The following is a 17,562-nucleotide window of genomic DNA, read 5'->3' as shown; positions in this document are numbered from 1 at the left end:
ATAAAGGCATTTTCATGTAAAAGAAAACTATGATAAATTGGCAGGAGATCTGAACTGTAATAGATGTTAAAATTTTTCAGGCTGACATAAATGATACCACAAGGAAACTTAGATTTTCAGGATGGAATAAAAGCATTCGAAATGACAATGTGTGTAAATATGAAGGAGGGTTTTTTTTTGTTTTTTTGTTTAAAATGTATACGACTACTCAAAGCAAACTATCACATTGTGGAGTTTATAACATACACTCTATGTAACACATATGACAACTGTAAGGCAACAAATGGGAGAATGGGGTAAACACTGTATGTGATTACAAGGTTTTTATACTTTATGTGAAGAGTGCAAATATTACCTATAAACAGGTTGCGTAAAGTTGCTTATCTTGATACATGCTTGGTTTACTCATGTATATGCATTTATGAAGATTCATGGATTCGTGTCCCTAAGATTTATGCATTTCATTGAATGTAAATTTTACCTATAAAGAAAAAACTTTAAACAAGGTAGCTCTCTAGCTAACAATATACAAGTTGAAAGCTTTAGGAATGAAGCGTACTGATGTCTGAAACTTGGGATTACCTGTATCAAAACAATAAGATGGGTTGATTGATGGACAGGGGGATGTACAAATATGTGGTAAAGTGAGTACAATTACAATGTAATTGTAGAATCTACACAGTGGTTATACAGGCATTTTCTGCATCTTTTTTATACGTTCGAAAAATTTCAAAGAAAATGTTAAAAAAAAAAAAAGAATATTGCCGGCCTACATTTATAATCAGGTAATCAGGTCAGGGTGGAGAAAATAAAACAGGAAAAAGGGACAAAGTTGGGAAATGGAAGATACAAAAAAGAAGAAGAAGAAATAGAAGGAAAGAAAAGAGAGAGTAAAGCTAAAACAGAGATGTAGAAAGGACCTAATGGTAAGGGAGAGTTGGGGATAGAAAAAAAAAAAAAAAAAAAGACAAGATAGGGGGAGCTAGAGAGGGCAAGATGCCTGCCATTCACTGGAAAATAGAAACAATAACGTTATCATCAGTGTCTTTAGAAACTTTTCCATACATTAGTTTTGAAGTTAAAATTAGAAGGGATTATTTTGTCATGGAGTTTGAAATTATGCACATGTGAATATGTAGATACTTGCCTCAAGATCTGAGAACTTGTTTACTCCCAGTCTAAAAGTCCCTTTGACTTCTGACATTGTTTGATGACCTTATGTCGTGTCGCTGAAAATTCTGTAGGACGTCACTGTAGTTGAGATGTTACCAGACCGCTATTTACTTAGGATCAGATCTCTAAAGAAGCCAGGATTGTACACCTCCAGCCCAAGTTTCTGCCCCTCCAAGCTCCCCCCCCCCCCCCAGACTAGAGTTCGACCCATCACATAATGTCTCATTTCAAAGCTGGTGCTTTTCACTTAGCACTTAGTATTTCCAGAAAACTTCTGACTTACCATATAAATATACTAGTCTTTACCATTTCAATGCCAAGTGGTTCATAATTAAATGATTATTAGTTAAGCTATTCTTCATTTGCTCTCCACGAAGCTGTATTTTTCCTTTTGTTACTAGTCATGTAACATCTATGAAGGCAGGGTCCATGTCTAGGTATCACTACTACCTAGCACAGTGTTTAATACACGGAAGGCCCTTGGTAAATATTTATTGAATGAATGAATGAATAAAGAACCTTTATTCATTCACAACATCCCTTACTCAACTGGTTCTAAACACAAATTATCAAGTTAAGAGAATGGTAAAGTTTGACAAATGACATCAGATAGAAGTTCTAATAACATTCTGTTCCTATGTATGTAAATCTTAGATTTAATACATTTTGCTATCTCAAATGGCTTAAAGGACTTATTGAGACAAGACTAAAACATGACAAATGAGGAAACTTTTAAAAATGGGAAGTCAAGTGATGAATTTATATTATAAAAATAAGTGCCTGTTTTGCTTGTTACTAGCAACAAAACAATAAATACTCTTTTCAAAGTTCAAAGGAAAGACAAACGGGTATTGGTTTTCATCCAAGTCAGATCCAACTTTTATGAAGACAGTAAAAAGCTCAGATCAGAATCAAATAAATTTCAGAACTCAGTTTGAGAGAAAAGGAAAGGCTTTAGTTAAAATCTTTACAATAAAATAATTATGATTATAAATCTCTTTCATTAAATATGTACACATTACATGGTATTTTTAAAAAGAATGAAAACGAATAGTTTTTCAAGCAAATCTAATGCACAAATATACCATCCCTTAGAGTATAATGTCAGTTTAACATTCTTAAACAGCTGTGTCAGACAACGGCTCTGCTTTGTGCAAAACATGATAAGCAAAATTAAGAAAAATTCTGCAAAATCCTTTAGCTCCCCAAGGAAATTACTAAAAAAGAAAAGAGTAAAAGGAAAAAAAGAAAGGTGTACACTCAAGCTTGATTGTATACAGAGGCCAGGATGACCAGCACTAATGTAACCCCCATAACTGCTAAATAAGTCCTTGGGTAACTTTAGTTTGAAGTTAATAGTGGAAGTCCTAGCAATTGTGCTTTTATGCAGCCACGTGGCCAATAAGGTAGATGTTGTCATAAAGATGCCCTACAAAATCTTCACTAATGTTTTGAGCAGCACGACGGGTATTTCGAATAAATTCTCTTTTTGACATCTTATTCTTCACGTGAGGGCTAGTGAGGTCAATGGAAAGTAGAATCAAAGAGTAGCACAGTACATAGACAGCATCTGGAATTAAAAAGAAACACCTCAAATTATTAGCTGCTTTGGAAAATGTGGTCCCCAAGGCACCCTATAATGCAAAACTTGTCACCATTTAAAGAAATCAAGATTAGAATGTAAATTTCTAGGGAAAAAGATTGCTAAACCTGAGCAGCATGAGACAATAACAAAATGATTTTATATGCCCAAGGCAGTATTTGATGCTTCCTATCAAAAAAGTAACAAGCCTCAAGATACTTGCTAGTATTATTTGCTACAAGTACTTGTTACTACTATAGTGTTTTTATTACAGAATCCTGCAATCTTAAGAAAGCTAAGTTAAACAGTACGTCTTGTAAAAGCATTTTCACCAAATTTCATGATGGGCGAATGTTTTGTAATCGCCACTTAATAAGATAAGCATGATAAAGTTGTTGATATGAAGAGATAAGTAAAGCTCAGTCAAATGAAAAAATATGCAGGACCCTTGGCCTATACTGCACACACACACAGACACATACTCAGACACAGATGATAAAGATTCGTTATATTAAAATTAAATTTTAGTAGAAAAGTTCTAGGTGTTACCTATGTAATATGTGAACTATGAAAAGCTTTAAAAATGATTTCTCAAGTTTTTAGTTAAATTAATAATAATATGCAATGCTCAGGCCAGAATCATTTTAAAGAATTTATACCTAAGTCTCATTTTCTTTCTAAAACTGTATGTTTAGGGGCGCCTGGGTGGCTCAGTCAGGTGAGCATCTGACTCTTGGTTTCGGCTCAGGTCATGATCTCATAGTTCGTGAGTGCAAGCCTGCTTTGGGCTCCGCGTTGACAATGAGGAGTCTGCATGAGATTCTCTCTCTCTCCCCGTCTCTCTACCTCTCCCCTGCTTGCTTGCTCACTCTCTCTCTCTCAAAATAAATAAATAAACTGAAAAAAATAAAATGGTATGTTTACTACATATGAAGGACAGTTATAACAAACTATTCCTCTAAGCTCACATAAATGTAGTTTTCCGTATATTTAGTGATTGCTACAAGTACTAAGAGAAGTTATTTATAATTACTCAAACTATCTTTCCCCACGGTGAGAAAAAATGTCTCATATACTACTATTTTTACCTGGAGGCAGGAAGGGAGATGGAAGGAATTCACTATATATATTCTTACCAGGACTAAGGCCAAGTTCTCGCATTAAATCGGGGTTGCAAGCACAGAATCTATGTGAGAACTTTGTTATGAGAGTTTCAAGATACTCCCCACGCTCTTCGGGGGCATGGATATGACGAAAAAATTCTCTCAGTGCATTGGGCAAGAATTGATTTCTAAAATTATGCAATGTTACAAGGTCATCCAAGACATCTCTCCTAGTGGAAAAAGAAAAAAGATACAGCTTTAATTACCATTTCTCTACTAAGAAAATGATAAGCACTCATAAATCATCATCTGTTTGGATGAAAATACTTTGTTACTGATTATGAGATCAGCTAATCCTACAAAGTAATACATAATCCTTAAAATTAAAAAATCCGATTATGATTATTTAAGACACTAATTTTAAAATCTTTTGTGAATGGGTTATTATAAAGCAACTGAAGCTAGCAATTCTAATTATAAAATGAAGAAAAGATAAATTTAGCAACATTAAAAGGGACAGCTTCTTTTCAAGCGTCTTCTTGACTAAATCCAAATAAGAACAAAATTCTTTATGCTTTTAACTATGAAAATAATTAAGAGTTTTCACTTTCCATACCAGTCCACACCACCAGAGGTGACAACTATTTATGTGGACTTAAAAATGTCAACATGTACTATATATTTTTCTAGTATTTGCTTTTCCTAGTTCATATGGTATATTGTGAACAGCTTTCTATATCTTTCTATATCTTTACACACAGATCTAAATCATTCTTTTTAATGGCTCCACAGTACCCTTCTTTCTACTTATGAACATTTAGATTATTTACAACTATATAAATACTTGTGTAAGTATATGTGTGTACATATATAATTATAAGTATTTTTTATCAATGGCATTCTAATAGTCACACTTTGGTATAGTATGCTTCAACTCTTGTTGAGCTCAATCATGATTGTATGATCATCATCTTTAATTTCTATCAATTGTTTATGGTAGGGATAAGCAAATTATAGCTAGTGGTCCAAATAGGGCCCACTACCTGTTTTGTAAACAAAATTTTATTAGAAGAGAGCCATGTTCGTCAGGCTCCGTGCTGACAGCTCAGAGCCTGGAACCTGCTTTGGATTCTGTGTCTCCCTCTCTCTCTGCCCCTTTCCCACTCGTGCTCGCTCTCTCTCTCTCTCTCTCTCTCTCTCTCTCAAAAATAAATAAAAAAACATTTAAAAAAAAGCTGTCATTGGTTCACATACTGTTTGTCTGCGTTTAGGCTGCAATGGTAGTTATAAATAGCTGCGAGAGAAATTTCTTAACTAGATGACTGCTATGTGGTATAGTTTTTAAAGAAAAGTTTAACTCATCAAAAACATTACTTAGCTAATTCTAAAGAAGACGTAATTTTTTTTTTTTTTTTTTTTTTTTTACCTTTCATCAAGATAGATTCTCAGTTTTTTTCCAATTTAGTGTTCTTGTACAGAAGATAAACTTTGCTATTTCCTTTGGTGAATCATCTAGGATACCCTTGGACATAAAGTAGTTCACTCCCTATGGCAGAAAGACAAGTTTACATAAATAAAGCCGGTCTTTATTTATAAATTTTAACAATCAGGCGATAGCAGAACAATAGCCATAAATTCTTTCCAGCATTAATAGACTTTTTATAGCTTTAACATGCAAAATACAAGCTAGAACTTGAACTGAAACTATTACTTGTGGTTGATAGTTTACATGCAATGAAAAGTAGGAAATTCAAAGTTAAGACTCCCAAAGAAATCCTAATTCAATTTTCTGGCTCATGTCAGTTAAAACTAACTTTACGGAAATATGGCGTAAATGGTGGGGGCAAGGGGAAACTACGCTATAGACTTTAAGCCTTTTAACAAACACTTCCACTGCCTAACAGAAAACATGATTTCTTAAAGACATGCTCTAATACACTATTCAAGGGAATAACTTGAGATAAGATTCTACAAACCGAAAACCAAAAATTAAAAAAAAATAATTACATTATTCAACTTAAAGTAGGCACAATTCCAGGTGGGTTTAGGGTCTGTACACATACTTTGGCTTTAAGCATTGCTACATTCTACAAGAATTTAGCTTCAATACATAGTGAGGCAAAATACAATAAAACAAAACAGTTTCAATGGTTTTTCATAGGATTTATCTTTGAATTTCCTTTTCCCTGCATGCAAAGTTTTCCAGAGAAGCATTATCCACAGTCTGTACCTATTTTAGATTTAAATCAACAACAACAAAACATCAACAAAAAAATAGAACACTGAAGCCAATGTTCTCTCATGTATGTGGAGGTCACATTCAAATAAATACCTTATGTGGATTTGAATGTGCAGTTATTGAAATAAAAGGCAGGTGTGTTTATTTCAACTCGTAGTTATCCAGATACATGCGTTCCCATGAATACTTATGTCTGGATAATAGCACACTGTGTGCAGTTAATTAGTAGAGAAAATGATGTATTATATACACACAACATACTGTTTTCACACATAAATTCCTTCAGCATTTCTTCCCTTTTACAAACACTTACATATAGTACTCAGAAATATTGCACCCATTAAGAATTCAAAAAGTTGAAGGAATTTTTATAAAAGACTCTTCAAAATAAAAAGTCTCATAAAATTTTTATATTAAAAAAATTAAAAAGCAATTTGATACCATGAGGTAATGCTTTTGAAAGGTTATAATTATCTGTAAGTTGTAATTCAAACAAAAGATTTTTTAATATAAATCTAAGTTTATGAGCCATCAGGATAATATCCTAATGGCAATGTTATCAGTTTCTCATGTGAATTTTAATAGTAAAAGGCAGTGCTAAAGCACTGATTTAAAGAAATGTATATAAAAGCAGAATATAACATGAGATGTTCGTGTCAACTCAACCGTAAGCCACATTTCAGACTGCATCCTAGATACACGGCTAGGAAATGTAACATGGTCAAGATGGAAAGCCCAAGAATTTGGAATGAAGCTCTCGGCAGTTATTTGAGGGGCAGGAACTAAAGAAATATTAATGCTTGTTCCATCCTTTCCTCCATTACTTTGAATAATCGAGAGTTGACTGTATGTTTTAAATGATCTATTTAGCAAAAGTTTCCAGGTTTGATTTCTTTCCAAAATTCCTCCACTTAAAAGAATAACAATTTTTCAGAAGTATTACCAGTGCTTAATTTTAATCTAAGTGATTCAAAGAGGAATGCCAACTAAATATTATGTAATGGGTTCTTTATTTATACCTACTTGTAAGCCAATATTTAGGACATGTAAAACTAGTTCTTTTTAAAATTATACAAAATATTAAAAAACACTGCATGATCCATTAAATAGTACATAATTCTCTAATTATATGATATGTGCATTTTAACATCAGTTAATGCTTCTTAGTTATAAATGAACATTGGTATTTACCTCATGTGAGATCCTAAAAATATGCTGTTGACAATTTCCTTTTTTAAGGAACACGTGTTTTAAGAATGTTGAAGTCTCCAAAATCAACCATATACAGAGGAGTAGGCATGAACTCAGTCAGTTTTAAACTGAAGCCTGAAAACTAGGGACACAACCTGAAATAAGCCAACTCTGTTGGTTTTATGAGGAAAGGAAGCATCAGTTTTCAAGCCTGGGATTCCTCTGGAAAGGAAGATTACTTTAGAAGGGCTATCAGACTGAAGGGTCAAGGGATGTGAAATGGGAAAAGGCATGAGACAGATTATAATTTTCTTCAATAAGCAAGCTGGCAACCATTCGAATTCCTATCTTATTATGTAAGCATGGAACTACAAAAGAAAACATAGTATGAGACCTGTTGAATAACTGTACATTTGTTTAATAAGTGGTATAACTATTTTTTTTTTATTTTCAATATAGTTTTAGAAGAATGGTACAGAGAGTTCCCTTCAGACCACATAGCATGTTAGTTACTTTTCAGGACTAGCGCTCTCAGCAGGGTGAGCTATGTGTGTGGTGTCTCACAAAGCAAATCATGAACATTAATGTTAGTTTATATTAACATAGTTTCCAGAAAAAAAAAAAAGAAGTCTGTAGCTCACTACTGTCTACATAATTCACTATAAAAGTGTCTGATTCTGGATGTCACATTTTATGGGCCATATTGATAAACTAGAACTTATCCGGATAAAGGAAATCAAGACCTGATAAGATTGTTGAAGGGTCTAGAAGTCCTGTTAGATAATGAAGAGTTGAGGCATCTAGGGATATTAGGCCTAAAAAAGATACTTAGGAAAGAAGTTTAAGATTAAGACACCTGAAAGGCTTTATCATAAGGAAAAAAGATAGACCCTGTAACTTCAGTGAAGATCTTAAGCTGATGAAAGTTATAGAACGTCTTCCCAGAAAAATGCACACACACATTTTAAAACATTTTGTTTTAAAAGAGAGAAAGTGTGTTTGCGTGAAAGAGAAAAAGGGACAGGGACAGAGAGAGAGGAAGACAGAGGATCAGAAGCAGTTTCTGAGCTGTCAGCACAGAGCCCTATGTGGGGCTTGAACTCACAAACTGTGAGATCATGACCTGAGCCAAAGTCAAATGCCTAACGCACTGAGCCACTCAGAAGCCCATATATGTATGTATGTACATACATACATATATACATACATACATATATACATACATATATACATACATATATATATGTATTTATGCCTGAAGCCCATCTAAGAACTTCAGGTTAGAAATCCTATTTTAGATGATGTAGGAGTACGGTTACTAAATGTCAGTAATAAGGAGGCAGGCTTGTGCCATGTAAGGAAGAGCGTGCTTCTGAGCTATAGCTGTTCAAGGCTAATAGTTTGTCATTTGGTTAATTTAATTTTTGTTGCTGTATAACTCAAAGATAAATCATGACGGAGTCAGTCCTTTCATGAATTGGCTCCATAGCATAAAGGGAAGTTTCTGTCATCTGGAAGAAAACTATTGACCAAAATGGATTTTATTTAATGAATGGTATTAAAGGAAAGTTACAGTGGGATGCCTGGGTGGCTCAGTCGGTTAAGTGTCTGACTTCAGCTCAGGTCATGATCTCGGAGTTTGTGGGTTCAAGCCCTGCGTCAGGTTCTGTGCTAACAGCTCAGAGCCTGGAGCCTGCTTCAGATTCTGTGTCTCCCCTTCTCTCTGCCCCTCCCATGATCATGGTCTGTCTCTGTCTGTCTCTCAATAATAAATAAACATTAAAAAATTTTTTAAAGGAAAGTTACAGTGGGATAAATAAAATTCTTATTATGAAAATAGATTTCATATAGACATTAGGATTCATATTTCTCCAGAAAATCATAAACATAAATAATATTCATATTACAAATCCTAAATTCCTTCGTAATGTGATTTCTTTTAAAGTATCTATTTAACTTTAAATTTAAATATAAAGATGAACACCCAAAGACTAGTTTGTAAAACTGACATATGTATGTCTGTGTGTATGTGTATATATTCATATAGATAGCTATGCATCTTCTTTAAAAGCATTTCTGAAACACTGAATCAAAACAAACCTATTAAAATTACATCTTCATTTACATCTACATCTTCATTTACAATGTATTAAGCAAATGGTAAATATGCAAGGTATTCAGTGACAGACACTGAAAAGTACGAAAGTTTTGCATTAAGCAAATTTAAAGTTTATCTGGGGAGATGAGACAGGTACACAAATAACCACACTAGGCATGTGTGACAAATCAATGACACAAGACAGTCAACTAAGACCTAAATGAACTGGTATGAAAAATAAGCATTTCAGTAGTTCAATTAAAAAAAAAATCACTGTAGGAAAGGGTATTTGAATCATGTTTCCTGGAATATCTACTCTGAAGGAATGGTAGGGGTTTACATAGCCCAGAATGAGAAGAACACTGGAGAGGAATATTTTAGTCGATGTTCTATCATATGAGCCAAAGCATTAGAAGATAAAAAAAAAAAAAAAAATCAGACTATTTTCAAAAAAACAGGCGAACTATCTTGGACTTCAGAGCAAGTCTGGAATCAGACTATAGGAGAAATAGGGCTGAGTTTTAGGGTATAAAGTGTATTTTCTACCCTATATGTAACTGGAAGCCTCTGAAGACTTTTTAACATTATGAAGCAATGGCCTGCAATATAAATTTGACAGTAATATAAGTAAGTAATAAAATGGAAATTAGACAGTAGGCTACTACAATTGTCCAGGCTTAAACATGTGGAAAAAGCAACAGAAATGCAAAGGAAATATTCTATTCTAAAATCATATGTATATATATACATATATATACACACATATATACACACATATATATGCACATATATATGTGTGTGTATATACACACACACATATGAATATATATACACATATATATACATACACATACACATATATATACAAAACCCATGTGCTACAAATGTATATAAAAATGAGAAGTGAGAGCACATGGAACCATGCGCCAATGAATAATGAAAACTGAAAGATAAAGGTAACTGATGCTTCTGGCTTAGATGAAAAGGGAAATGCCTGGACAGGGGTAAAAAAAACAAAACAAAAAACTCCACAGTTTATAGACGGTGCTGAATTAAAGGCAAGAGTAATGAGGGTGGACTTTGAAATGTTGAATTTCAGGTGATGACAGGTACAACTAGAGAGGCAGAGGAAGCCGTTGGCAATGTAATAAGATAATGAAAAAAGTGAGGGTTGAAGGTACAGATTAAGGATCCTGAATAAGAAGAATCGGTAAAGGAGTAGGTAATGAATAACGCAGGGATACAATAATGTCCCGGGGGTAAAAGTCTTTGAAATGTAAAGAAAGGGGCATACGGTGCAATTCCATAGTACAGAAAGAGAAAGAGCCTAGTTGTTCCAAGAGAGACCAAATCATGGCCCTGCCATTTCATGACCTTGTGAACATAATTTACGCAAACTTTTGGAACCTCGGTTTCCTAATCAGTAAAAATCTTATTTAAGTGGCTATTATGAAGATTTGAAAGTGTCTGGCATAAAACAAGGCTGGTTTCCTTTTTCTTTTAGGGAGCTCAAAGAGATGAACACGTGGAAAGAGGGTAATGGATTTGGTGACAGGGAGAAAAGAAAGAGAAAGTAGTACCTTTCAAGGTCTCCTTCCTCAGAGTAATGGGGGCTCAAGTCTAAGAAGAAAGCTAAGGAATGAGCTCAAGGTAAAGAAACTGATAGTCCACTCACTTGAAAAATTATTAGTATAAAGATGGGAAAAATAAACGGCAACGTTAAAGGTCAATAAGGGAAACACGGTTTTTCAAGAAAATCTTGACCCATGCACGTCGAGGAAGAAAGAAAGAAAGAGAACCAGCACAGTGAGTAAAAGATTGACGTAAGGAGCAGGAGGAGATAATGGGAGTAGCAAGGTAGAGAAAAGGGGAGCAGGGGAAAGGACTGAAAAAAGTTACAACTCGCCATGCTGGCCGAGGTCTAAACACTCCCCACTGGAGGAAAGAAGAATCCCTGCAGAGGAGGACCGGCCTGAGGGATAGAGCGGACGTAACACAGCTGCGGAGTACACACAACATGCTCCAGAGACACTTCCTGAAGCGCCAGGCCCTGGACATTGTACGGTGTCTTCTTCATAAAACCATTACTCTCAGCAGCAGGAAACATAACAGCTTTCCTAACACGCAGAAGAAGAAAGAGACCTGGACAAAATGCCAAGATGGAGGAATTTATCCCAAAAGAAAGAACAAGAAATGGTCACAGCCAGGGATCCAATCGAAACAGATCCAAGTAACATGCCTCATCCAGGATTTAAAGTAACAGTCATAAGATTGGTAGCTGGCCTTGAGAAAAGCACAGAAGACATCAGGGAGTCCCTTACCACAGTGATAAAAGAGCTTAAAACCAGGCCGAAGTAAAAAATACGGTAACCGAAATTCGAAACCAACGGGAGGCAAAGACCATAAAGATGGAAAAAGCAAAGGAACAAAAAAGTGAGACAGAAGATAGAATAATGGGAAATAATGAAGCTGATCAGAAGAAGGAAAGAAAAATCTTGGACCAAAAGCAGACACAGGGAGTTGATAATGCTTTCTGAGCCTGGAGGACAGGGCAGTAGTAACGGTTAGGAGACAGGTTATGTTAAGAAAGTGATAAAGGCAAAAAGCAGAGTGCATATTGGTTTTCTTCTTCGGGTGGACGAACCATCTAGAAAGAGTTGGAAAAGAGAGCTGAATTGGATCTCCCAGTGAAGTGCTGAAGATGTCTATCACAACGGTTCAGGCACAACAGGGAATAAACAAAAAGAGCACCAGGTGGCAGCGAGAACCCAGGTGACATGAATGTCAATTCATGTTACGTTTTCTTTAATAGAACGCATGTTTACAGTAATCCAAGAGAGAACAATTAAGAAATTTTGTCAAGTAGACAGCACAGAATATGTCACTAAAAATGGTTATACAAATGACAGCCCCAAGATTTACACAAATTAGAGTAGTGAGCTGTTTTGATGTAATTTGTTTAGGAGGCAAACAAACAATTCAAGAAATCATGAATAGACAGCTTACACCAATATTAAGAAGGAATTCAAAATGAAGAAAACGATGTGTTGGGGCTTAGTCACCTATACAATTTATCTATGTTATGATTGTAAGAATGGCTCTTTTCACAGAATTCATTTTAAGATACCTCTACTTTGTTTCATTTCTTCTATTACATCGATACCCACGTTTTCTCTCCCCTTTTAATAAAGCCTTACTTATCGATTAAAGTCATTATCCATGGTGTACTTCAAAAGCCAAACCTACCATACTTATGTTCAGGGCCAGAAATCATACATTTAGGAACAGAGTGAATTCTAAAACACTAGGTATGCGAAGCCAAATGCAAAAGAATCAACTCTTGTTACACACCTAAAACTGACTTAAAAAATTATAGTCTTAATTTAAAAAACCAAACATTGACTACTGGTACCGACAGTACTGGCTATTTGCATAGACGCTTGGCAGAAACATTGTGTAGCAGCCTGTATCAATAAAAACAATCATGTATATAGCAAAATTGTGACAAAGTAAGGGGTACCCTTGTATCCTTCAGAACAGCCTAATAAAGAAATTTAGACAAAGATGGGTTCTAGCTAATTTTGCTCAAATTTACCTTTGCTCAAATTTGCCATGGCTACTACTTTTCAGGCAATAAATCTGTCCTTACAGTATTGTATAATGCTAATATAATTATATAATGGAAAGCAAAACGGACACTGCATTTAATTTTTTTAGAGGACTTTATTAGAGGACTTTTAAAATACTGATCCTTAAATTTTAACAATAAATTTTTATAAAACAGAAGAGTTCAATCTAGATTTCTACTTTTTCTTTCAGTAAGAATTGACATAATAATATTCATACATGCATTTTAACCTCAGTGAAACGAGCAACTGAAATGTCATCCTTTTGCATTAAAAGTAATGTAAAAATTGAGATACAAAAACAATTATGGATGGTTATTTTCTGGATAGTAAAAATAATTAGTTCAGAGGGGCAGCCCTCCATAGGTTACATGGAGTACCCCACTGTCTTGCTAGAAAACAGCAACAATGGTTCAGACGACTGCTCTGATATTATTTCTTCTTTTTTTACAGTACTTTTAGGATAACTGAAGCAAAATATAAAACCTACTAATTTTTGTTTCATCAGCAGTTCTCACTCTCCATATTTAATCAGAGAATATGTATTCACTTTATAGTTAAGGGGGAAAAACCCACATAGAACTTGAACAGGTGAGATTCATTTGGCGATATACACTGTTCAAGTAATAAATCAACACGGTGCTTTTTAGCTGCAGCAAAATAAATGCAGAAGATTACCTAATGAGCACATTTTAAGACTAGGTATCAATGTTTTTATTGTGTCATTTCATTTCATTTTACCCACTAACTTTTGCAGTGTTTTCTTCTGGAAGTATCCACACCACTCTCCTCTGTTGTAACACTGACCTACCACATGTACTTTAGAAATGTAATGTATTTCATTTATTCATTATAATTTAGGCTATTTATACATATTATAATCATTATTCCTAATCTAGTTACTAGATTCAAAGACTAAAGTAAAAACTAGGCTCAAGTTGTTAAAGTTGTCCTATATGAAAAGATTATAAGAGTAGTAAATGAAGTTTACCTCTTACTGAGGTGCCTGTAAGTAGGCTATTCACAGAAAGCCTCTGTGTGACTTAGCTATAAATAAGAGGATAGGAGGTAATGACAACTGGGAAAGAAATGTGAAGATAATTTTGATGTCAGTTTGAAATCTGAACTGCAAATTTGTCTTATCTCTTCCCTAGGAAAAACAGAGCACACATTGTCCATGCTTATGTGGAGGAAGTGATAGACGTGAAGAGAAAATGCTGATATATTGCAGCCAATTCCTTACTGAAATTGCTCAGAATAAAAGATTCTAGAGAATAATGAAGAATCATACTATTCATTTTTTTAAGTATGGAATATGGAATGAAATTGGATTGGATTTCAGCTTCCTGAAAAAAATTTATGGAGGACTTTTCCATACATCGAAGTGCACAATGTTGATGAACTGCTAAGAATAGTCATATATATATACCCTAAATTATTTGCAGCCAAAAGATGTCAAAAGGAAATCTTACATAAAGGAGGGGCAGTTCAAAGAAAATCAAAACAAAAACGGAAAATACTTCTAATGGAGTCCAGGGAAAATGGAGGAGAAAAGTAAGACAGATCGTTGTGCTTCTTTTTCATAGGAGAGAAAGCAATGACATCAGACAAAATAACATAAATGTCATTATCTAGGTTTTAAATAACAATTAAAAGTTCCTACTAATTAATTCTAATACACTCAAACAGAAAAAGAATCACACTGAGTCCTAGTAGTCTCCAAAAGTATCACTCTCATGACAGGGATAAGTAAATAAGATGAAGAACATGAAGGTAATTCTTAAATGATAAATAAGTACTAAGAGCTAATATTATTGACAAGTTGCTGGTAGCTGACGTAAGCTTCAGCTTTTGGGAAAAGCCCCTTCTTTCACTAAACTGTTTGTAAATCAGAAAAAGAAAGCATTCTAATCAAAATCTGGAAATAAAACTCTATTAGATTAAGGTGCAATTAATAACAACTCAAACTAATGAGAAAGTGATCCATTTGAATACTAATGTTGGCTAATTTAAATCCCCACTTTATAAAAACTACATGTAAATATTGCATTCACAGTAATATATGTGTGTATATGTATATATTTAAATGACAAACTCCACTTTGGTAAATAAGAAGCACTTTTCTCATATTACCTAGATTCTCATATGTACATTTATAAATATATTTTGACGGCTCTGAAACAATTTTGAAATACACATTAAGAAAAACCTCGTATCTTAAGAGTAGACAAGCAGAGAAGCAAGCTGGAATTTAAATGGTAGTTTTATTGCCAGCACATGTGTGTACTTACTCATGTAAGTAAAGTATCTATTCATCACGATATTCAGCCACGACACATGTTTTAATTTATTTTTTTTTTTTTTTTTTTTTTTTTTTTTTTTAAAATTTTTTTTTTCAACGTTTATTTATTTTTGGGACAGAGAGAGACAGAGCATGAATGGGGGAGGGGCAGAGAGAGAGGGAGACACAGAATCGGAAACAGGCTCCAGGCTCCGAGCCATCAGCCCAGAGCCCGAACACATGTTTTAATTTAAACATAATTTTGGACACCTAATTATTGTTTAAAATGTCCTAAAAAAACCATTACACTAAGTATCACCACTGGCACAAAAGTTACTGTATATGCAAAAGATTGTTCATCACATACTAGGAAATGATATTAAAGGCAAATGGTATTACCATTTAAAGCTAGGAGACGTTGGTGTGACCAATACATACATTATGAAGGGCCATTACTCAGGTGTCAAATATCTATCTACTAGAATCCAAAAGTTCCAAGAGAGGAAGAACCTCACAGTTTACAGCAGTACTTGCCTCCTGACAGTGTAATTTGTTATGGTTGTACCTCTAGTATAAATGAAACCTACATTCTGGGAAGCACTTAGAGGCACTAAGTATTTAACATTTAGTATTTCATTTAATATTCACAGTAACACCATGATATATGTAATATTATTGTCCCCATTTTACGTACGGGGAAACAGGAGTGCAAACATTAAATAATTTGCCAAGGTCAAAGTCATATATAATTAGTAACTGGAGAGATACTTAATAAATATTTTTAAAATGAATGAATCTGTACAAGGCCTCTAGCTGGCTTTCAAGAGAAGCTATAAACTTTTAAGGATTACATAATTAAACTGAAGTTAAAAAAAAGAAAAGAAGATAACCACCACAAAAACCTATGAGTTGGATCAAAACTCCAGTATACTTTGAAATGCCTCACATTGTAAACTCTCAAAAGTCAGAGTCACCAGTACAAATAATAAAAAGCAACAGTCACTATGATTCTATATTTACCTGCTAACAAATGGCCACAAGTGGTTACAATGATCTTATCACTTTTATAATAAAAGCATCTTCAAAAATTTTATGACATGAAAGAAAATGTTATATAACATTAGGAATAAATGTATACTATAGTTTTAGTTCAAACTTTTGCATTTAATGTAGTGTTTCTTTTATACTCCAATATTTCAAAGGATGCTCTACAACTGAAGACATCCAAGAACTGAGGATATATTGTTTTTTAGGTTTCAGATAAAGAATTCATACTGTAGAGTGACACTGGTATTAGCAATTGCTAAATTCAGATAAGATGTGTAGGAGAGACAACTACTTTGGACATTAAGATTGAGAACTTAGATCTAGAAAGTGTTGCCAAATTTTATTGAAACTGTGGACACATCAAATAACAAAGAACATGGAGGTTATTAAGGTTGTCAGGACATGGTAAGGAAGTAACAGGTAAACAGATTTATCTTTGAAATGTTCTTAAAATATTAACACAATATTGTAAACTTGCCAGGTATATTTATTTAAATTGGCAACAAAAGTAAAATTCAAACAAAGAAAAATTTTTGCTCATTTTAGCTTTGCACATTTTAAAATTTAAGAGTTTGTAGTATGGGTGCTTTGGTACTAAAATATTCTAACTTTATTCTTTCTTCTGGTTTAAAGGTCCTAGATCAATACATTTTCCACTAATTTTTGTTTCCTTTGCCCTTAGATAATTCACACTAAATGAGACAACAATATCCCCTGTGATAACTATAGAAAACAAAAGCAAAATGCATCAGGTGGTTTGCCTGATGACTAAACTATAGGATACTCTAGGTCTTAATCTCTCTTTCAATTACATTAAGACAAAAGGGGCTGGGAAATTTATTTCCCTATGAAGCTTCTAAAAGGTTTACCCTGAATCCATGTAGTTCTATGGAGTGATTCTATAGCACGTACTCCAAGGACTCCTGAAGACAAAGGAATGGGAGGGTAGCCAAGATATGTTATGGTCAGGGCAGGGTATTGACCTGAATGACATAGGATAACGTTACCTTCTTAAATATAACACATGATTGATCAGATTAAAAAGAGATATATTGGGGCGCCTGGGTGGCGCAGTCGGTTAAGCGTCCGACTTCAGCCAGGTCACGATCTCGCGGTCCGGGAGTTCGAGCCCCGCGTCAGGCTCTGGGCTGATGGCTCGGAGCCTGGAGCCTGTTTCCGATTCTGTGTCTGCCTCTCTCTCTGCCCCTCCCCGTTCATGCTC

At 34.3% G+C, this 17,562-nt stretch overlaps 1 protein-coding gene across 1 annotated transcript in view; it reads right to left on the bottom strand.

Moving 5' to 3' along the window:
- Positions 1–180: 180 nt before the first annotated feature.
- The window catches only part of FBXO8 (F-box protein 8), a 46,642-nt gene continuing 29,260 nt past the window's right edge, over positions 181–17,562 (bottom strand). Inside the window, 4 exon segments of the mRNA XM_032592876.1 lie at positions 181–2,743; positions 3,892–4,088; positions 5,285–5,313; positions 5,315–5,404. Of these exon segments, the coding sequence (XP_032448767.1) occupies positions 2,556–2,743; positions 3,892–4,088; positions 5,285–5,313; positions 5,315–5,404 (504 nt within the window). The 3' untranslated portion in view covers positions 181–2,555.

Source organism: Lynx canadensis, chromosome B1, assembly GCF_007474595.2.
Source record: "Lynx canadensis isolate LIC74 chromosome B1, mLynCan4.pri.v2, whole genome shotgun sequence".
In the NCBI taxonomy this organism is placed as follows: Eukaryota; Metazoa; Chordata; class Mammalia; order Carnivora; family Felidae; genus Lynx; species Lynx canadensis.
Note: the sequence above shows the minus strand (reverse complement) of the source record. Positions and strands in the feature narration are given on the sequence as shown.